Source organism: Ovis canadensis, chromosome 9 (assembly GCF_042477335.2).
Source record: "Ovis canadensis isolate MfBH-ARS-UI-01 breed Bighorn chromosome 9, ARS-UI_OviCan_v2, whole genome shotgun sequence".
Classification (NCBI taxonomy): domain Eukaryota; kingdom Metazoa; phylum Chordata; class Mammalia; order Artiodactyla; family Bovidae; genus Ovis; species Ovis canadensis.
The window spans coordinates 66006886-66030146 of record NC_091253.1 but is presented as its reverse complement, the minus strand read 5'-3'; the positions used below and the strand labels follow the sequence as shown (position 1 = coordinate 66030146).

At 39.9% G+C, this 23261-nt stretch overlaps 1 protein-coding gene across 1 annotated transcript in view; it reads right to left on the bottom strand.

Moving 5' to 3' along the window:
- Positions 1 to 639: 639 nt before the first annotated feature.
- STMN2 (stathmin 2) overlaps positions 640 to 23261 on the bottom strand; it is a 59323-nt gene continuing 36701 nt past the window's right edge. The window contains exons 4-5 of the mRNA XM_069601063.1: positions 10424 to 10615; positions 640 to 1988 (exon numbers count right to left, since the gene is read on the bottom strand). Coding sequence (XP_069457164.1) covers positions 1929 to 1988; positions 10424 to 10615 — 252 coding nt within the window. The 3' untranslated portion in view covers positions 640 to 1928. The remainder of the gene's footprint in view (positions 1989 to 10423; positions 10616 to 23261) is intronic.

The following is a 23261-nucleotide window of genomic DNA, read 5'->3' as shown; positions in this document are numbered from 1 at the left end:
CCCACAAATAAAGGATATTCAATATAGGGACCAGGTGGCCTCCACCTTAAGCTTGGCTGGTTAGCACGCCTATGGATGACAGCCCAGTTTGCTTATTCATAAGTCTGTGTGGTTTCAATTATTTATGATTTTCTGCTAAGACTGGACGTGGTTCCTTTGGTCCTGCAGGATCCATCTGGGTCATTGACAGGCCCCCTGCTGTGTCCATGTGTGCAGTGTGTTTATTGGCAGTGCAAAACTCAGCAGTATGGCGGGGAAATTGCATTTTAACAGTCTGCGGAAGGTGTCCAGTGGCCATGTGGGAGAACGTGAGGCTGTGCCAGGAACGTTCCAAGCGCTTTGAGAGGGGGTCTCTTCTGTAGACTTACTGGTCTGAAACCGTGGTGTCTCCTTCAATCTTGACCGGTTTCAAGGGAAACAGATTGAAGACTTCTCCTGCTGTGTTGGGCTGTCAGAGGGAGAGAGAAAAATGATGCTTCCTGCTGCTCTAGAAGGGAAGTGAATCAGCAGGGGCCCTGGTCTCCTTCAAACTCTAATTTCTGTCTGTTTCTGAGACTGTCTAATCCAACAGCCACACTAGTAAAATCTGAACTCCAGGGTCAGACACACAGAAGGGCAAGAGAACAGACCAAACCTGTATTAGTTCACAGAACTCCAATTCTTTATTAATCACAGCTTGCTCACAATGACATACAGGAAAATAGCACTAATGAAGAGTAAGTATGCAGGCAGCAACCTTCAGGAGTTGGGAGTTGGGGGGAGAAACGACTTCAAAACTGCGATAGGTACTCACGGTGGGTATTTGGTGATTCTCTTAGTTGGCACAAACACCCTGCCTAGCCCCCTCGACTGCATCAGCCCTCACAGATGGAGTAATTTTTTTAAATTTTTTAATAGGCAGGATTGCCTCACACTGGGGAAGAAAGACCAGCTTAAGTGAAAATCCGCAGTGTTTTTTGATTGTGTTTGCGTGTATGTTTGAATGCAACGACCAGCTCACAGTTTCCAAGTGGAAAAATATTCAGTAGCATCATGTACTTGTACTATAGGTAAGAGCTTAAAAGGAACATCATCAATCATGGCATCCACAAATAAGCCACCTGACACATTAATTCATTCCATCAAAAGAACTTAAACTAGAGAATTAAGCCCACTTCATGAAAAGCGATTTCACGGCTGCTTGAACCATTTGGGTTGGGATCTGTGTTCAGCACTTTAAAAGGTTCAGCTTTTTGCTTCTACCCAGATTGATCTCAGATCTGTCTTTTTCATCCATCCCTTTCTAAAGCCAAAGCACATTTGTAGCACATAATCCAGTAGAAGCAGAAGTAATTGCTACGAGCGGTGGTGTTACTTAGCCTGGTTTTGTAGTTTCTAGGCAGTTAGTAGATTATGAGCGAACAAATGTGGTGGTTTGTGTGGAGTTATAATACCAGTGATCTAAGTATGGCCTCAGTCAAGTCCAAAGCTGTCTAGGTCATTAGGCAATGGTGGGTTTCTAGCACCAAAGACTGTCTACTGACCTCATTTTTCTGTTGGAATGTAAAGGGCAGGGAATGGAGTCAGACGTGGGGAGCTTCCAAAAGAACAGACCTAGCAAATTCATTTGAGTGGAAAGACACAACATCGAAAGCCTGTTACAGGGCATGTACGATTATGAAATAACTTGCATAATGCAATACTTGTATTTTTTAACAAAAATGTAAGTATTTACAAAATAAGATCCAAGGTATTTTTTAAACATCAAGCAAAACATTCTGCAAAGAGACCGCATTGATTTTTTTTTATTTTTGATTCTGTTTTTTGTTTTTTATAATGAGTTCTTTTTTAAACCATGTCATACATTTCCCATACTGATATCGCATGATCCATTATAATATAGGCAGGGGGATTTACTAATGGTGGGGCGTGCCATACCCTCCGTTGCTTCAGCCAGACAGTTCGACCTGCAGCTCCTTGTTCCTGCGCACCTCCGCCGCATGCCTCTCCTGAAAAACACCAGATTTGAGAATAGACATCACGAGCCTCGCTGGGTCCACAGAGAAGCAGGAGAGCCCGCCCACTAATTTACATACTACGGGCTTGACAGAAAGTAGCTCCTCCGCCCCCACCCCCATCTCCTTCCCATTTAGCGTCTACGTTTAGCAGACAACATTCTCATGTCGCAAGAAAGTAAAACATGGCAACCAATAAGCGTCGTGTCACAGAAGACCATGGAAGACTAATAGTGTCGATAAAAAAAACTATCCCTGTATTTGATTAAAATAGTGACCAAAAGATCACATGATTAAGACAATTTTCTTTTTCTTTTTTTTTTTTTTGATTGAGAGAATTTTGACTCTCAGGACTACTGTCTAAATTTAGAGAACAGTAATAAAATACTATACAGTCTCGTCTGTCTTAAAAAATTTGCCACTGTATTTGATTAAAATGATGACAAAACAATCATATGGTTAAGAGAATTTTGACAATTAGGACTAAAATTTTGACTAATTAGGACTGTATCAATCATCAGAATAGCAATAAAATAGCACTCTTTTTTCTCTATGATTTTTGATGGTCTTTTTCCTTTTCTCTAACACTTTAAGGGATTTATAATTGCCAATGGACACTTTGGGAGGATGAGTTGTAGGAAGAAGACCCTATGTATGCTTCCTAAATTCTTAACTCCTTAATCAAACAAAGTCTTTCAAAACTTGAGCTGTCCAAATGACCTCTCCAATCTTACCCTCTACCCTTTTCCTACACCTACTTGATTTCTTGGTTTAATGGAATTGTAATGAGATATTCAATTGTTGAGATTCCTAGTCTTTTATCTCCATCCATCAGGAGAAGACTCTTTAAATCCTTGTAGTGGTTGTCTCTTTCTTCATGAAGATTTTTGTGAGACTGAAAACGGTCTCACTTTCCCCTTGTGGATGTGCATAAATCTCTTTCACGGGGCAACCATTTTATTCTAACCTGTACTTTGGGCATTGCTGCTCCTGTTTCATCTGCTCTCTTTGACAGGTGCTTATTTAGAAGTTCCCTGTGGGCCAGGGCTGTATTTTTTCACTTTTGTTCCATCTGCAGGGCCCAGAAGAGTGTTTTGCATATAGTATATGATCAATGAATGTTTGTTTACATGAGAAGCTGAGGTACTAAATTGACTTTGGGAACTAATCTTTCAGAGGAGGGAGTTGATAGACAATGTGGAATGCTATTTTTAGTACATTATTCTTCTGAGCACATGGTTTTGCCCATTATTGTTTATTTTCTAAGTTATGTCTGACTCTTTTGGGACCCTGTGGACTGTAGCCCACCAGGCTCCTCTGTCCATGAGATTTTCCAGGCAAGAAGATTGGAGTGCATTGCCATTTCCTTCTCCAGGGAATCTTCTTGAAACAGGGATTGAACCCACATCTCCTGCATTGGCAGGGGGATTCTTTACCACTGAGCCACTGGGGGAGCCCCTTGTCCATTAAAGAGGCTAAGTAAGTGTTGGTAAATATAACTAATATTCTAAATAGAAAAATAAATGTTCATAATAATAATTAGTATTTTTCAGTTTTAATTTAGCCCCTTGCCTATTATAAGATCTAGATGTTTATTAAATTAAAATTGAAAATGATAATTATTATTATTTATTTTTTACTTAGAATATTATTTATATTGCTATTCCCCCCCTGTAGGTCCAGAAATTTCTTGTAGCTCCACAAATTCCTTTAGTTTAGAGGCAATGACCTTGACCAGCCATAAAGTAAATCTTATCATTAAGCTCTATTGATCTCAAGAAGTTTTTGCTTATAGGTCCTTTATAACACTAAGCATATACTAGTCACTTAACATGTACCAGTTCTGCATAAGTACAGATTTTACCTGTATTAATTCCCTTGATCGTCACAACAGTCTTGTGATGGAGACTCTATTATGGTTCCCATTTTACAGATGAAGAAATTGAGGCACAAAAAGACTAAGTCATTTGCCCAAGATCACATAACCAACAAGTAGCAGAGCTGAGACTTAAACTCAGAGAGCCTGGCTCTGCAGCCAACCCCACCCCTCAACCACTGCTATGGAGTCTTAGTATGAGCGAGCAGAGAAAATTTTATAGTTGTGTGGAAAAAAATGTGTCTTTACAAATGTAGGTTCTTGGAGAAATAGGCAAATATATATAGCCACACACTTTCTTCAAAAATACAGGATTACACAAAGCAGCAAGTTGATTCTAGAGAAAGAGTTTAAAAGCAATTTTATGTAATTGGTTTAAATGAGCTTTTCGTCTGCATTCAAAAGCCATGGAGCGAAGGGGAAAAAAGCATGTATAGAGAAATCATGTCCTGTTTGGAAATGTCATGGGGGAATTAGCATGGATGCAGCTGACTCTTCCTTCTTTCTATTCTGCTCTGATGAGGAACAAGATGCTGTGAAATCTTTTTCTCATGCAGGAAGAAACTAATTAGTAAGAGCTCAGTTCTGACGAAAATTGAGAAAAAGCCCAGACCATCACTATGCTAAGAAAAAAACCAGCCTCAAGTCTAAAGATTCATATAAACCCAAATTTACAGTATAACAGGAAAGATTATAATTAATATTATTAGGCGACTTTGGAGCACACTTCTTACTCAACTTAAAAATTAGTTGTAAAGAAATAGATTTTGACATAAGAGAGAACAAATATAATCTGTGAACTGAAGAAAAAAGAAAAACAGGAAATTTAAATTCTGTGCTCCTAGGGAAAATATTGTTTATTTTCACATATTTTAGTAAATCTGTTATTTGAAAATTTTATATTCAAATCATCAAATATATACTTAAAATTGTAATGCAATTCCATATAAAAATGTGGGAGAATCAAACGGAGATATGGAGTGGGCCTGTCATTTTCAGCATAGTCTGTTTTTTCAATCAGCAAAATGTTGTCTACAAGACAACATTTGTCTTGTAATTGTCTACAAGACCTTCTAGAACTAACATCCCCAAGGCGACTGGAATGCAAAAGTAGGAAGTCAAGAGATACCTGGAGTAACAGGCAAGTTTGGTTTTGGAGTACAAAATGAAATAGGGCAAAGGCCAACAGAGTTTTGCCAAGAGAATGCACTGGTTATAGCAAACACCCTCTTCCAACAGCACAAGAGATAACTCTACACGTGAACATCACCAGATGTACAATACTGAAATCAGATTGATTATATTTTTTGTAGCCAAAGAAGGAGAAACTCTATACTGTCAGCAAAAACAAGACCAGGAGCTGACTGTGGCTCAGATCATGAACTCCTTATTGCCAAATTCAATCCAGTCTGCTTACTGTGCGGAGTTGGCACAAGTTACAGTTTTAACTTAGCATAAACGTTCGGAGTCAGAGAGACTTGTTCAGACTCTGATGTCCTTAGCTTTGTGATCTTTACCAAATGGCTTGATTTCTCTACCCACTGAGCTCTTTAGATGTGAAATGGGGATGTATTTCCTTCTGGAATTAAATTCCATAGTATGTGCCAAATACCTGGCTTACAATGAGAAATCAATGACAGTTAGTTTTAATCCTCTTTTTCCTTTTATGATTCATTTATCAGACATATTCTGTAGGAAATAGTTACACAGATGTCACTCATGAGTCAGAATGACAAAAAATGCCCCCAAAACCCAAATATCAGATGAGAAGGATGAAAGGTTACAATAAATGGAAATTGATAATGGTTGAAATCTCTACCTAAACAGTTATATGTTATCAAAATTATCTCTGAGATAAAGAATCACAGAATCTTACTCTCTTAAAAAACTTTTTATCTTTTTAAATTAAGTCATATTAGTAACACCATTATCACTAAAATAGTAACTATAATACTTTCACTTGACCTTTCATCCATTGTTAGAGGTAAAAGTATCAATTACATTGAAACAGTGTCTCATTTCTATACTTTGTGGTTGAATAAGGTATAGTAGTTGTCAAGGAAGTCTGTTTTCTTTTTTTTCTTTTCTTTCACTCCTAAACACCTAAAACTCCTTCAGTATTTGTTACAAAGTTTCAGGCTGGGAGGTCTTGGCACTGGCTAGTGAATGACAGTAAAATTTTGAAACCATGAAGATGTTTTACAAATTGGATTAAGAGAAGAATTCAACAAGGTTCAGTAGAAATCCTCTTAAATGAATAGCCTGTTAGGCTGGTTAGTAGTCCCCATTCCCGCCATGAGCCTTATCCTGTCTCCTAAATCTAGCTATCATCTATGTTGTGTTGTTTTAGTTGCTGAGTCATGTCCGACTCTTTTGCAACCTCATGGACTGTAGCCTGCCAGGCTTCTCTGTCCATGGGATTTCCCAGGCAAGAATACTGGAGTGGGTTGCTATTTCCTTTCCAGGGGATCTTCCAGACCCATGGATTGAACCCACATCTCCTGCATTGCAGGCAGATTCTTTACCTCTGAGCCACTGGGGAAGTCTTAATGAATATATGTATTGTTAAAATGATTCGATCTGCCTTAACTGATTTTTTGTGAATAACTATTCACTCCAGTTCCTGGTTGGGTTTGATAACAAAGCTGCTACTGCTCATGGTGCCTAATGTGTGAAATGGTGAGCTTTCTGAGGGATATAGTCTAGTGCACGAGGGGAAGAAAGAAGTGCTGGGTGAGGGAGAAAGAGTCTCTTATCCTTTCTGCATGGTGTTCCCCCTCCCCCTCTTTTTTAGAAATAGAAATTCAAAGAATAAGAACATTTTCAATATCACCTCAGTGTTTGTCATAATCCCCAGGTTACATTATTGTGTCCTGGGCATGACTGTTTATATCAATTTGAGTGACAGAAACATATCAGCCTACTGTAGGTCTTTGTGGCACAGGTATCTTTTTGTTCACACCCTTGTCACTTAAGTCTTTTCTGTATAAGTGGGAGTGTTAAGATGTAGTGCTAAGGAAAGAGAAATGGAAATTTTAGAGAGAGAGTAACATTCAAAACTGTACTGAGCATGAAGCTAATATGTGTCATAATATGTATTTGGTAAATGTAGCATCATTACAATTACATTTATTATCATCAATAATTCTTAAGCTAATGATTAATAATCATGAGGGTAAGTTCTCATACAGGAGATAGTAGAAATTGTGGAAGGCAGGAGGAATCCTTGGAAAAGAACAGAGAGAGAAGAAGGACCATGAGCTAAATTATGTATGTATGCATTGATGTGTATGTATGTATGTATTCAAAAATATTTGTGGAGTTCTTCCTCTGTGTCAAGCAACATTCTAGGTGCTGTGTGTTCAGTGGTGAAGCATATAGACACAATATTTCCCTACATATTACTTACATGTTGGTGCTTTTATATTTTTATAGTTGCTCATTTATTCAATAAGCAAATAGTAATATATATAAAAAAGAGTGTAACATTATTCTTTGGAGGAAGAAAGAACACTTTCATGGAACAAAGATGAAAAGATTTCAAGATAACTTATGACAACAAAATAAAACATTTAAGAAGCCTTTAACTCAGAGTTTCTTAATTCTGGCCAATACAAGTGTCTACTTTGTTGTTGTTTCTTGTTCAGATGCCAAGTCATGTCAGATTCTTTGCAGACATGTCTTTCACTATCTCCCGGAGTTTGCTCATGTCCATTGAGTTGCTCATGTCCGACCAGTGTCTCCTGGTAAGCTTTGAAAATAATGCTGATCTCTGGGTTCTGCCCTAGATGGTTACATTAGAAGCTCTCATTTAAAAGAGCTCGTCAGGAGGTTCCAAAGTGCAACTGGAATTGCTTTTGGTTTAGGCTTTCAGCTAAAGGCTTTGAGGGGCTTCCCTAGCGGTAAAGAATCCTCCTGCCAATGCAGGAGATGCAAGAGACATGAGTTGGGTCCCTGGCTCAGGAAGATCACCTGGAGAAGGAAATGGAAACCCACTCCAGTATTCTTGCCTGGAAAATTCCATGGACAGAGGAGCCTGGCGGGCTACAGTCCATGGATTTGCAAAGAGTTGGGCACAACTGAGCAACTAACATGAGCATAAAGGCTTTGAGCTAATATGGCTGGGACTCCGAGAGGTTTGTGGGAATTCATGAGTGAATGACACGGAGGACACCATTGTAGCCACCATTGAGGGACAGGCTCTGTTCAAATACTCAGTTCACTTCACTAAGGAGGAGGGGGGCTGAGGGCTGGGTGGTAGGCTGCTGCTGTTAATTCGCTTCAGTGGTGTCCGACTCTGTGCGACCCCATAGACAGCAGCCCACTAGGCTCCTCTGCCCCTGGGATTCTCCAAGCAAGAATACAGGAGTGGTGGGTGGTAGGCAGATTGTTGCAAAACCTCATGTGGAATTTTATCACATCTCTTGGCTAATTGGTAGGGCCAGGGAAGACTGTCAAAACGGTGAGCAATTAAAATGTATAAAAGGTACTTAGTGTGGTCACCTCATGACGACTTACTAAGAAGTACCATTTCAGTAATGATCATCTTTTGATGTGGGAGATTCCAGAAGAGCTTATGTTATAGCGGCAGTTTCATACAATTTCAGTATTATTATTGACTCCTTTTTTTTTTAAAGTTCTTACTTCACTGTAGTAATTTCATTCAGACAAAAGGCTAGATAATTGGCCATAATAAAAAATTTACTTTTTCTTATTTTAGGAAAAAAGAAAGTAGTTTTAGTATATACAAACACATATACCATATGCAAACAAAAACCAGTGTATTTAAAATACATCAAATGGAAGGAAAGTTGGTATTCTCTAAGGAGTATCTCCACTTTACTGAAAAGATAACAGATCTTGGCTGTCACTGGTCAGAGGTTCTGTTAGATTTGAAAAGTGTCACTAGCTGTGGAATAAGGGAAAATGTGGTCTTACATATGATGTGAGCTGCATAATTCAGCACAAGATAGAATGCTGCCAGCTGAGATTTATATCAGAACAGACTACAAACCACTAGTTCTCAGACCTGGCTGCGTACTGGAATCATCTGGAAAGTTAAAAAAAATATGGTTGCCTGAGTCCCACCCATGGAGATTCTGTAGCTTGATGTGAAGAATATTAAGAATTCCATGGGCCGAATATTTATGGGACAAACTGTATGTATTCAGGCATATACATATGAATGTATGTTTGTCTGTATGGAGGAGCCTGATTTTGGATGAGAGTGGTAAGACAGAAAAAGGAGCTGGTGGAAGGGGGTGGGTGGGTGCAGATAAATATGCAGAGAAAAATAAATTGCCCATTAAAAACCAACACTCCTGGAAATACTAGTTAAATATGCAAATTTTATGACCTCTTTTACAATTGAAATCAAGAAGGATGTGCTCTGTGTTCGAGTGCGTGTAATTTAAAAAAAACAGTAATGCTCCTGGATTGCCGAGGAGTGATATCAATCTTGCACTTGAGATTAGAGGTCTAATTGCCAATCCTGGATAAGATCAGCATGCCCCATTCCTAGCAATGCCATTTTATTTTAAAGGCCTATATTTTAAAGGCCTAGGCCTTTATTTTAAAAGTGCCTAGGATGAGAGATGAAGGTTGATTCACAATTATCCTGAATAAAAGATATCATAATTCTGAGAGAACAATTTCCAGAGGATCTCCAGTACTGCTCATCCTGATTGATGGAAATGGCCATCGTATATTCAGATTGATGAGAAAAAAAAATACCAGGGTGCCAGATCTGGAGGTAATGAACTTCCTCTACTAGTTTTCCATGTTTTTTTTTTTTTTTTTTTAAAGTTGCTCAGTCGTGTCTGACTCTTTGCGACCCCATGGACTATACATTTCACGGAATTCTCAAGGCCAGAATACTGGAGTGGGTAGCCTTTCCCTTCTCCAGGGGCTCTTCCCAACCCAGGGATTGAACCCAGGTCTCCACATTGCAAGCAGATTCTTTACCAACTGAGCCACAAGGAAAGCCCAGTTTTCCATGTAGATTTTCTTACAAGGGCTTTCCACTGTTCATAAATATTCTGTCCTCTTTTGACAAATATATTTTTCCAAACCTATGGAAACATGTCCAAATATATTTCAACAATGAGTTACATATTTAATATTATATATTAATTAAACATTAGACTGAATATTAAATATATTATTTTATATTATTGTTTTATAATAATATTATTTTAAAAATGTTCATTATATTATTGATATGTATTATTGCTTATATAAAATAGTTAACATTTCCAATTTAATATTTTTCCAGTAGGTGAGCTTCTAAGATTTGTACTGAAGCCTCACATACATTTGAAAAGCAGGAACCAGCCTCCCTTAGTCTATTCAGTACTGGAAACCCTGAGAGAATTCCGGTTGTAAGTCACACTTATATGCCTCAATCACCTTGCAGAGCGACAGGCACTGCCCATGGGGTTAGGTGCTTCCGCATCTGCAGCAGAGTTTAAGTCTCCGAGGCCGGGTATTTGAGAATTCACTCGCTGTGTGTTGCAAATGAATGTGCACCTGCTCGGTTCTCTGTTACGATTACCTTTTCCTGCAGACGTTCAATAATAGCAGCTAGATTCGCTTCACGGTTTTCCTTGATTTGTTCCATCTTCAGGATCAGCTTCTCCTCTGCCATCTTGCTGAAGTTGTTGTTCTCCTCCAGAGCCTTCTGGAGGACCTCTCGCTCGTGTTCCCGCTTCTCCGCCAGCTGTTTCAGCACCTGAGCCTCCTGAGACTGGGGAAGAGAGACACAGCCATCTCAGAATCACCCAGACACAAACCTGGCTGAACAACGGTCCACTGATTCAAAAGAGCATTATTTTCAAATGAATAGTGCTTCTAGCCTTGAGCATCATTGTCAATTCCCTTCTCATCTTCACAACTTTGAGTTTTCTATAGAATCAGTGAGTTGGGAATAGTGGTGAGCTGAATTTTCAGCTGTGAGTCTTTTGGACAGACTTTTAAAGAAGCATTTAACCCTGCTGGAAGAGTTCTTGTTCTTGTTTTAATGAGTTGCTGCTAAGCGTTTATGCAACAGGGAATGCTGTAATCAATCAGTGGATGACAACATCCATGGAAGCCTGTGGAAACTAGCTGAGGACTGGGGCAAGTTCCCGTCTTTTCCCTGCCTCATTGTTTTGATCAGCTGTACGCTCCGCCCTGCTGATCTTTCAACTTTCCCTGGTAAAATTGTCAAATTCACTTTCTTGTTTTATTCCATGCCTGCCTCTACCCTCTCTTCCCTTGCACCAAACTGTCTTTGGAGACTGGTGAATACTGCAAACTTCATGGCCATGTGGCCACAGACAACAGAAAGTCCTTTTATGGACCCGTCTTGAACATGCCAAAGCCACGTGGGTCATCTTTGAAACCCTGAGATTGCTCAGGGATTACAGAAGAATCATCAGAGCCCTGTGTACCCCCTTCCCGCACAGCCCCCACATTCTGTGCACTGTAATTCTCCTGCAGCATCAAGAAGCTGAATGGTTCTGTATGTTAAGAATCACAGGGGTGCTTGGTAAATACGCAGAGGCCTAGTATCCACCTCGAGATTCTAACTCTACGGTTCCTTGGTGAGACCCAGGAATCTGTATTTTTGATAAGCATCCCCTGTGATTGTAATGCAGGCAGTTCAGACTACTTTCTGAAAAACACACTGGCATGGGCTTTGGTGTCAGGCCTGTGTTTCAGTCCTGCGCCTGGATACCTTAACATCTTTCCACATTCATCTTTTCCTCCACAATCAAGCAGCTAAGAGAAGCCTTACCCAAGACTGAACTATTCAGGTTTAAGCCTAAATTATTACACATCCATCATTCTGGGATTATTCCTTGGGATCAATTGATCCTCTGAAGTGAACTTTCATAGGAATAATTGTAAATGTGAATATCTAAACAACAGTAGATTAAAAAATATTCCATGGGCTAAATATTGATTACCATTAAAAACATTAATAGACATTTCAGTTGATGGGAGTGGTTGTGGGACCTTACTGGTAAGCTCTTGATGTATTAAAGATATGAAGTCTGAGAGGGGAAGAAAATTCTCTTCAGATGAAATTCTACAGGAATAGTAAAATCATATAACCTTAAGAGTCTTTGCGGATGTGTTTATTTTGACATTTACCAGGAGTATGTCTAGTGACTCACTGGACATTAAACAGACAGTTTTGGGGACTAGGCGCACTTTTTGTTTTAACCCCATAGTAGTTTCACTGACATCTTCAGCAGACCCAATTTCATTCTTGCTTTGTTACAGCTTGTAAAAATCTAATATGAAAAATGATAAAAATATTAATAGAAATTCAAGATCTAATGGAACTCTTCTGGAAGAAACAAAAAATATTTTCTAGTTTATTCATCCTCCTGACTCTAGGTGGGACTACTGGTAAAACATCCTGCATTGCTTTTGCTTATGTCTTGCTACCAGGATTACAGAATTGACACAGGGCAAGGGAAACTGGCTAAACGTGTGTGTTTCAAGTTTCTCTCTGAGAAAAGTCTTCATGGGATTATTATTTTATTATATTTTATATTGTTTTATTGTATTATTTTATTTTATATCATTTATTATATTTTTTTTGCATATTGGTAAAGATAGTACCTATTTCATAGGACTCTTTGCCAGCATCAAATGAAATAATGTTTGCAAAGTATTCAGCACAGTGTCTCATATTGAGTAAGTGAGTGCTGAGCAAATGGCAGCCATTATTATTGAAAGTAAAACTCAAAACACACTTGTAACTGGAGCTGATGGCAACTGAACTTCCTGCTACAACTAAACTCAAATGTAGAATCTTGGTTATCTCACATGTTCAGGATATTTGTCCAAATTCCTTTAGTTATCACCAGTTAGTGGAGTCAGGTGTCCTCCTGGTGCCAGTCAGCCCTTCCCCAACTCCTTGTCTGCAGTGCACTGAATGGGGCTGTGTTGATAGGAACTGTCACAGTTAAGGAAGCACCAGAAAAAAGTAAGAGGAAATGACTTGGATTTTTCATTTCAGAACGTTCATTCAATCTATATAACCTCCAGTCCAGAAAACCTTGTAGTCTGTCTTATCACAAAACTAGGATGCAATGTATCTGAGAATGAGAGACAAGTTTGCTGCTAAGTCGCTTCAGTCGTGTCCGACTGTGCGATCCCATAGATGGCAGCCTACCAGGCTCCTCCGTCCATGGGATTTTCCAGGCAAGAGTACTGGAGTGGGGTGCCATTGCCTTCGTTTAGGGTCTTACATTTCTCTTGTATTGGGCAGAAAACCATGTGGCAGCTTCAGGAAATCAAAGAAAACCCAATCAATCAAAATAAAGCAAAACAAAGCTTAACTCTTCAAAATCCACTACAGCAGTGCTTTTAGATTGTATTCCTCTGACAACAAAGTCCATCAGCCAAGGCTGCTGAAGGCAGTAGATACGTGAACCTTCTGCTCAGTGAGTTAGTAAGTCCCTTTCCCCTCCACCTCCTCCCGTAGATCAGAGCTTCCAGCGCTGCCCAGAGAGGATCTACCTGGACTTTTTGCATCCATTTCTCATGGAGAGAGTTACCACAGACAGTTATCAAGAGGCAATTGTGTAATTTCTGGTTTTAATAGTTTTCAAGAGGGAATTGCATCATTTTCAAATTTCAGATGCTTAAAATTTGGAACTTAGTGAAATTGCATTGTAGGTTGAGGTTTACAATTGCAGTTTTAATTTTCTTTTATGAAAGAGTAGAAAGCAGCCGGGAGACAGCAGGGGAATAGGATGGAGAAGAGAAGGCTTTGGCATTAAAAGGGTAATAGAGCAACACATTCCATTTCAACTCGGTTGCCGGAATGGGACACATTTGGTCTGTGTGAACACACTTTCCCACGGGGCCCATGAACAGTAATGGAGGGAGGCTTAGTGCCCTGAGCGGAGTGTGGCATTTGGCTTAGTTTGAAATGCCTCAATTAACAGCATTAGTACTTTTGCAGTCTTGGGGCTAAATGAGATTACCCAGCCTAGGTGTCAAGTGCATTTCTCCAGTTCAATTAATGGGGTGAAACAGAAGCAGAAGGTAGAATAGAGCGTTCTCATGTGAGGCCGCTGCTAAATGAAGTAGGCCTGCCAAGCTGGGCCAGGCGGCCCTTCAGGCCCGCTCTCTTGTTATAGCCATCATTGCCTCCACTGAGGTGTTCGTAGGACCTCTTAATTATATATGTTTCAAATATAGGATGAGATAATTATGGAGAGAATTCCTCACTGAGCAAATGTCTTCCTCCCCATTTTGATTCTTCCTCATAAACACTCAACTCTTAAATTCTTTCATGGAGCTAACAGACCTGAGGGCCTCAAGCTCAGTTTCTAAGATTTCTGGAACTGCATTGCTGCAGAAAGTCATAATTCTTCCTTACAAAGTCTGGCATTCGGAATAACTTCTCTAACTTTACTGCTGGGGATAAATTGCTTCTCTCATGAATATAGCTTAATCTCTCAGTCACAGCCTTGCTAGTTTTGATTCTAATATTTCTATCAAGGAGCAAATAAGCATTTGGTTCAGAGAACTGCCCTAAAACATGACATGAATGAGTGTGAGGATCAAGTACCCAAAAGTGGAAGCACTTTCCTTAATTTCAGTAGAAGTGAAGATTTTGCTACACAGTTGAGTTTGTGTGTGTGTGTGCGTGCTCAGTTGCTTCAGTCATGTCCGACTCTTTGCAACCCTGTGGACTAGAGCCTACCAGACTCCTCTGTCCATGGGAATTCACTAGGCAAGAATACTGGAATGGGTTGCCATTCCCTCCTCCATGAGGAATGGCAACCCATCTTCCCAACCCAGCGGCTGAACCCACGTCTCATGTCTCTTGCATTGGCAGGTGGGCTCTTTACCACTGGTGCCCCTGGGAAGCCCTGGTTGAGTGGGTATTCTTGTCTTATTTCTCACTTGAGCACATTGGCAGAAAGGAATCTTGATTGCCTGATGGGGAAGCTGGAGAAGCGCGATTTGTTGAAAGTTGTTAAAAATAAATTGCTTGAGGGAAAAAGATCTGACCCTGGAGAAACATTTCTGAATAGCACGTACCTAATGTTGAAGGTCACAAAAATTTGGAAGTAGAAAATGAGGGCATGATAATGATCAGCTGGTATAATGCAAATGTCAAGGCAAAGTATTTATAGAACTAAGACATCCAGCATGATGTTCTGGGAGATAAAGGGACGGATGGTCTCCATATTGCTATTGTAATAGTGGAGGCTCGTTAATGATGAACGGCCTATTCAAGGCATAAACTTCCTCACACTGAACTCGGTACCACTGGAATAATTACAAGAGAGGTATGTGAAGGGAAAAATAATGAGATAGTGAGCAGAGTTATTGTGCATTTAGGAACACTTTAACTATATAATTTTTGCAAAGAGGTTCATTACCATTTCTTATATTACTGAGTATAAGCATTTAATTACTATATAAATGAAATGGAAGATAAATTTGAGTTAAGTGGTGTAATAAAACTCATTTTACTTTGTGTACACAGAGGAGATTTAAGACTATAGTTTAGAGAGTGCTAGTGTCTCTCTACATGCTCTGAAGTAAACATATTTCTAACTTGTTATGTTCCTGTCCCCTTGCATCATTTGGCTATATTACTATTCCTTGCCTTCTAGAACCATTTATCAGATATTAGATCTCCTAATTCTTAAGTGCTTTTGTGGTAGTAGGTTAGAGGATGTGTATCTAATTATTTGCTTTCCTATTAACAATGAAAAAACAGTAATAACCCAGCTAAAGTCACAGATAAAGCCCCGTTAAATATGATGATTGAATATAATTATGTAAAACAAGAGGGTTTACTATTCAATTTGCATAGAAGAATCAGATGTTTATGACAAAATTTAAAATGATTAAAATCCAAAGACCTTTAGAATGAGCCCTTTGCCAGACTCTATAATGCACTCACTGTGGTTAACTCCCAGGAAAAGAATTGCAGAAGGTGGGGAGGGGGGCACTCTACATGGAGGGGATAATATGCATGAAGAGTCTGTAGGGCACGTGTTATGTTCTCTAAGGAGCAGAATGCTTCCTGAACGTTGAATTGTGAATAAGCTAACACTCTGACTCACAATCCATTGTGAGTCACAATCCATTGTTATTCAAAGCACCCCTCTTTTTCTGACTTCAACTTGAATTGCTGTCTGCAGTATGAGATACCCACAGACAGAAGAGGCAAGATTTGGTGACAAATGACCACTTTGAGGCCATATTATTAAGAATAAGCAACACGACTTTCTTTCAGAGGTTCAGTGAGTTTGGAGTTGATAGTGCCGATAGGGTCAGTGTGCCAGTTATAGTTTACTGGAGTGGTTGACTAGCATTCTTTGTAAATTAATCTATGTTGTCATGGGATTTATCAATGCCATCCAATTCCTTAAATTTCCATCATTTTTTCATAATATCCATCTTTTTCAAGCTACTTTTAGTTAGGCTGAACTATTTATATATGTTACCTATCAAACTGTTCTTATAGTTTGATAACTGGTATTTTATAATGTTTAAAAATAGTCACGAAATGTATGTAACATTTCAATATCCATGTTAATGAGAAAATTTATAAAATCATGAGTTTACTAGATTGTCATCTTTGTGAGGCTGGGAATGAGATATGTTTTTACATGAAAGTAGCTCACACTTTCACAGTGCTTGTGATATGCCTTTATGTGGAGTAACTCTTCTAAATCACACAGTAACTCCAGGAGGTAGGTCCTATTGTTAGTCTCATTTTACAGATGGACAAAATAAAGCAGAGATTAGTGACTTGCCCAAGGTCACACAACCATTAGGTGGTGAAACCAGGCTTTGATCAAAGGCATTCTCTTAACCATGTGTTCTTAACCATGATGTTTTAAAAGATATTCTTAAACACTATGCTTGGCTTACAATAATCATATAATTTACTGTCTAATCTGAGATCCTGATAATCAACTGAGACAATACTGATATCTACACAGCAGGAATAAGCTGGAGTTGTCCTGGGCCAACTGGGACATAGGGTTGACTTAGCTCTGTTGCCTCTCACTAAATAAATGTTTGCTGTGTAAATAAATAAATGGATGGATGGAGAGATGACTGAAGTGTTCATATCATTTCATCCATGTGGGTAAGCTGCTGGATGGAATATTTAACTTCAAATAATGAGCTTTATGTTGACTTCATGAGGTAATGTGGTTTGATGGGGATGAATACTGATTCTCAGAGATAATCAAAGAAGGAAGAAAAAATCAGGAAAAGGACTTCTTTCTTTTATAATGATCTTCTATCAGATCACCAGTGGAGCATTAATTCTGGTTCAGAGGGACCTGATGGGAGGAGCGTTTAATGTAGTGACCAGATGGGCAGTGCTGCCATATCAACAGACAGAGTGAGGAGCTGGGGAAACCGCCAAAGCATTGAACACAAAGTGAATTTGAGCCCACAGGGAGATGCCCCAGAGGCAGCCCTCCAGCTCTAAATCCAGCAGTCTCCAGCAGCACAGCCTAGGTCATTGCTTCCCAGATGTGATCCCTTGACTTAGGTGCCAGGAGCAAATCTTTCAAGAGTACCAATGGAGGGGGAGTAGCAATGAGTACCAATGTTAATAGGTCAGTCGTGTCCAACTCTTTGTGATCCCATGGACTATAACTTGCCAGGGTCCTTTGTCCATGGGATTCTCCAGGCAAGATTATTGGAGTGGGTAGGGGACCTTGGTGGCTCAGACAGTAAAGAATCTGCCTGCAGTGCAGGAGACCCACCAAGGAAGCCCAATGGAGGGGGAGAGGTCTCATAGCCTTTTTGTTTTAAAGGCCATATCAAAAATCATATTTCACCTTTGTGTCTATATTTACTTCGAGGTAGAATTATGTCAGTGTAGTGAGTTAATGCTTATTTTATGATATTCAGTAGTATTAATTGGTAGTTATAGATTGAAGGCAGGAGGAGAAGGGGACAAAAGAGAATGAGATGGTTGGATGTCATCACCGCCTCAATGGACATGAGTTTGAGCAAGCTCTGGGAACTGATGATAGACAGGGAAGCCTGGCGTGCTGCAGTTCATGGGGTCGCAAAGAGTCAGACATGACCGAGTGACCGAACTGAACTGATAGATTGCTTTGATCATAACCATGACAAAAGGAATTGTTTAATACCTATTTAAATGTCCTGTTCGGCGGGCAGAATCTTTACAAACTTTTAGCTTGTAGGAAAGGAAATGAACTAGGGTGAAACAAATGTTGCTGGTCACTAGCTAGGTTGGACATCTGTGTACTTTTGAAAGCTGTCAGTGACTCCTCATTTCTCAGATAAAGTGGAGTTTGAGCACCTAACTTGGCATTCAAGGCCCTCCACAATCTCACCTCTCTGCTCTCCAACTCCTTACCCAAGTCCACTAGCTCAAACTGCTAGGTCTACCCATGGCCCTGAAAACAGACTTCCTGCAATCTCACCTCTGGGAGCCCTTTTTCACATCGAGAATGCTTTCATGTCTTCTCTATTTATCTAAAAGCATTTTCCTAGTCACTCAGGTTTTTAAAGTAGGCATTTCTCTGTAAAAATGCTGTGATTCACAAGGAATGAACTGGTTTTTATCTTTCTAATGACCTCCTTTTTCATTTGAAGTCAGTCTTCAAAAATGCTGCCTTCTGACCTCAATTCCTACCATCTCCCCCTGCTCCTTCTGCTCTGCCATTCTGTCCTCTGTGTTATTTCCAGAACAGTCCTGGCAGATTGCTACCTCAGGACCTTTGCACTTACTATTCTCTTTACGTGAAATTCTGCCCCAGAGAAGAGTCATGTGGCTTACTCCTTACCTTCCTGCCTTTTTTCAAATGTTCTCCCTCACTCCCTTCATGCTTCCTTTCAAATGTTCTTACATTCAAGAGGCCTTTTCTGACCACATCATATGAAGAGCACTTTTCACCACAGAACGATCATTTCCCTCTGTCCTCCTTTACTTCAGTTCAGTTCAGTCGCTCAGTCGTGTCTGACTCTTTGTGACCCCATGAATCGCAGCACGCCAGGCCTCCCTGTCCATCACCATCTCCCGGAGTTCACTCAGACTCACGTCCATCGAGTCTGTGATGCCATCCAGCCATCTCATCCTGGGTCGTCCCCTTCTCCTCCTGCCCCCAATCTCTCCCAGTATTGGAGTCTTTTCCAATGAGTCAACTCTTCGCACAAGGTGGCCAAAGTACTGGAGTTTCAGCTTTAGCATCATTCCTTCCAAAGAAATCCCAGGGCTGATCTCCTTCAGAATGGACTGGTTGGATCTCCTTGCAGTCCAAGGAACCCTCAAGAGTCTTCTCCAACACCATAGTTCAAACGCATCAATTCTTCGGTGCTCAGCCTTCTTCACAGTCCAAATCTCACATCCATATATGACCACAGGAAAAACCATAGCCTTCACTAGATGGACCTTAGTTGGCAAAGTACTGTCTCTGCTTTTGAATATACTATCTAGGTTGGTCATAACTTTTCTTCCAAGGAGTAAGCGTCTTTTAATTTCATGGCTGCAGTCACCATCTGCAGTGATTTTGAAGCCCCCCAAAATAAGTCTGACACTGTTTCTGCTGTTTCCCCATCTATTTCCCATGAAGTGATGGGACTGGATGCCATGATCTTCGTTTTCTGAATGTTGAGCTTTAAGCCAACTTTTTCACTCTCCTCTTTCACTTTCATCAAGAGGCTTTTTAGTTCCTCTTCACTTTCTGCCCTAAGGGTGGTGTCATCTGCATATATGAGGTTATTGATATTTCTCCCGGCAATCTTAATTCCAGCTTGTGCTTCTTCCAGCCCAGCGTTTCTCATGATGTACTCTGCATAGAAGTTAAATAAGCAGGGTGACAATATACAGCCTTGATGTACTCCTTTTCCTATTTGGAACCAATCTGTTGTTCCATGTCCAGTTCTAACTGTTGCTTCCTGACTTGCATAGAGATTTCTCAAGAGGCAGGTTAGGTGGTCTGGTATGCCCATCTCTTTCAGAATTTTCCACAGTTTATTGTGATCCACACAGTCAAAGGCTTTGGCATAGTCAATAAAGCAGAAATAGGTGTTTTTCTGGAACTCTCTTGCTTTTTCCATGATCCAGCGGATGTTGCCAATTTGATCTCTGGTTCCTCTGCCTTTTCTGAAACCAGCTTGAACATCAGGGAGTTCACGGTTCATGTATTGCTGAAGCCTGGCTTGGAAAATTTTTAGCATTACTTTACTAGCATGTGAGATGAGTGCAATTGTGCGGTAGTTTGAACATTCTTTGGCATTGCCTTTCTTTGGAATTGGAATGAAAACGGACCTTTTCCAGTCCTGTGGCCACTGCTGAATTTTCTAAACTTGCTGGCATATTGAGTGCAGCACTTTCACAGCATCATCTTTTAGGATTTGAAACAGCTCAACTGGAATTCCATCACCTCCACTAGCTTTGTTCATAGTGATGCTTTCTAAGGCCCACTTGACTTCACATTCCAGGATGTCTGGCTCTAGATTAGTGATCACATCATCATCATTATCTAGGTTGTGAAGATCTCTTTTGTACAGTTCTTCCGTGTATTCTTACCACCTCTTCTTAATATCTTCCGCTTCTGTTAGGTCCAGACCATTTCTGTCCTTTATCGAGCCCACCTTTGCATGAAATGTTCCCTTGGTATCTCTAATTTTCTTGAAGAGATCTCTAGTCTTTCCCATTCTGTTGTTTTCCCCTACTTCTTTGCATTGATTTCTGAGGAAGGCTTTCTTATCTCTTCTTGCTATTCTTTGGAACTCTGCATTCAGATGCTTATATCTTTCCTTTTCTCCTTTGCTTTTCACCTCTCTTCTTTTCACAGCTATTTGTAAGGCCTCCCCAGACAGCCATTTTGCTTTTTTGCATTTCTTTTCCATGGGGATGGTGTTGATCCCTGACTCCTGTACAATGTCACGAACCTCATTCCGTAGTTCATCAGGCACTCTATCTATCAGATCTAGTCCCTTAAATCTATTTCTCACTTCCACTCTATAATCATAAGGGATTTGATTTAGATCATACCTGAATGGTCAGTGGTTTTCCCTACTTTCTTCAATTTAAGTCTGAATTTGGCAATAAGGAGTTCATGATCTGAGCCATAGTCAGCTCCTGGTCTTGTTTCTGTTGACTGTATAGAGCGTCTCCATCTTTGGCTGCAAAGAATATAATCAATCTGATTTCAGTGTTGACCATCTGGTGATGTCCATGTGTAGAGTGTTCTCTTGTGTTGTTGGAGGAGGGTGTTTGCTATGACCAGTGCATTTTCTTGGCAAAACTCTATTAGTCTTTGCCCTGCTTCATTCCAAATTTGCCTGTTACTCCAGGTGTTTCTTGACTTCCTACTTTTGCATTCCAGTCCCCTATAATGAAAAAGACATCTTTTTTGGGTGTTAGTTCTAAAAGATCTTGTAGGTCTTCATAATACCGTTCAACTTCAGTTTCTTCAGCGTTACTGGTTGGGGCATAGACTTGGATAACTGTGATATTGAATGGTTTGCCTTGGAGAGGAACCGAAATCATTCTGTCATTTTTGAGATTGCATCCAAGTACTGCATTTCAGACTCTTTTTGTTGACCACGATGGCTACTCCATTTCTTCCGAGGGATTCCTGCCCGCAGTAGTAGATGTAATGGTCATCTGAGTTATATTCACTCATTCCAGTCCATTTTAGTTCGCTGATTCCTAGAATGTCGACGTTCACCCTTGCCATCTCTTGTTTGACCACTTCCAATTTGCCTTGATTCATGGACCTGACATTCCAGGTTCCTATGCAATATTGCTCTTTACAGCATCGGATCTTGCTTCTGTCACCAGTCACATCCACAACTGGGTATTGTTTTTGCTTGGCTCCATCCCTTCACTCTTTCTGGAGTTATTTCTCCACTGATCTCCAGTAGCATATTGGGTACCTAATGACCTGGGGAGTTCCTCTTTTGGTATCCTATCATTTTGCCTTTTCCTACTGTTCATGGGGTTCTCAAGGCAAGAATACTGAAGTGGCCTGCCATTCCCTTCTCCAGTGGACCACATGAAGAGTCTACTATACTTGAAAGCTGTGCTGTGCTTAGTCTGACTCTTGGCGACCCCATGGAGTGTAGCCCACCAGGCTCCTCTGTTCATGGGGATTCTCCAGGCCAGAATACTGGAGTGGGTAGCCATTCCCTTCTCAAGGGAATCTTCCCAACCCAGGGATCTAACCCAGCTCTCCTGCATTGCAGGCAGATTCTTTACCAGCTGAGCTACCAGGGAAGCCCCCTCCTTTACTTAGTACCATCTTATTGGGTTGGCCATGTGACCCAGGACAGTCACTGAGACTCAGTTCTATAACTTTTGTTAGAACTATTAGGAAAGAGAAGCTCTCTGCTGGAGTTGCTGATCTGTGAGAAAAATAATTTGGGACGGACTAAAACAAAAATTCCTTGATATTGAAGCCAATTAGTTGCAGAAAGAAAAGAAAAATGTAAAAAGAAATACCGATTTTCTGGATCAAGCTGGTCTTTAGTCCCATACTCCCTTCTGCTTTGAGTTGGTGTTTCGGTTATATGTTTGCCCTCAGTTACCGAGATATATGCACTTGCTAAAGGGTCTTTGAAGAGAATTAGAAGTTCTTCAAATGAGTGCTAATTAAGTCAGCACAACCCAATAGAAAAGAAAAATCACTTAATGATTTCTTAAGTTGGCACTTCCTGTTAATTAGTTACATTTTCTTCTAATTTCCACTACCAGGATGTAATCTATATAATTTTTTTTGCCTTGCAAATTTTAATAAGAGCAGAAATGTGACGGAATGCTGATTTTTAAAGGGCTCCAAAGAACATTTTTCCTGGGTGTCACAATGTTGAAAGATTACATTTGTAGATGTCTTTTAGTCACTCAGCCAATTTCTAGTTCAATTCAATTGTTTAAATGTAAAAGTGTTGATAATTTATTGTCATCAGGGTACATGAATTTTACCATAATCAGTAATTAGTTAACTCAGGGAACTTTATGAGAATATCCAGTTAATTTTGGTCATCTCTGTGTTCTTTTTCTTTTAATATTTTCCTTCTAATTAAGTATGCCAGCAACACCTTAAACCATGATGTTGAATTTTCATCTCTAATTTTCAATTTCAGCTCAGTGAGTGACTCTGAATTCTAATCAAGTCATAGCATCCCTATATTTCAACCTATGTCCTATAACTATACCTGTTACCTATAAGATGCCAATGCTTTGGAGAGCTTTAAATTACCTTGACTGTGACATGTTCTCTACTACTGTAGTTAGTCATTAATATCTGGTAGAGACAGACTTGAAGGACTGTAGTTACATTAATACAGGTTTGCTATGAGAACAAAGTTATAAATGACAGCAAAATGTCATAAATTTTTCTAAAACAACTTCCTGTATATAT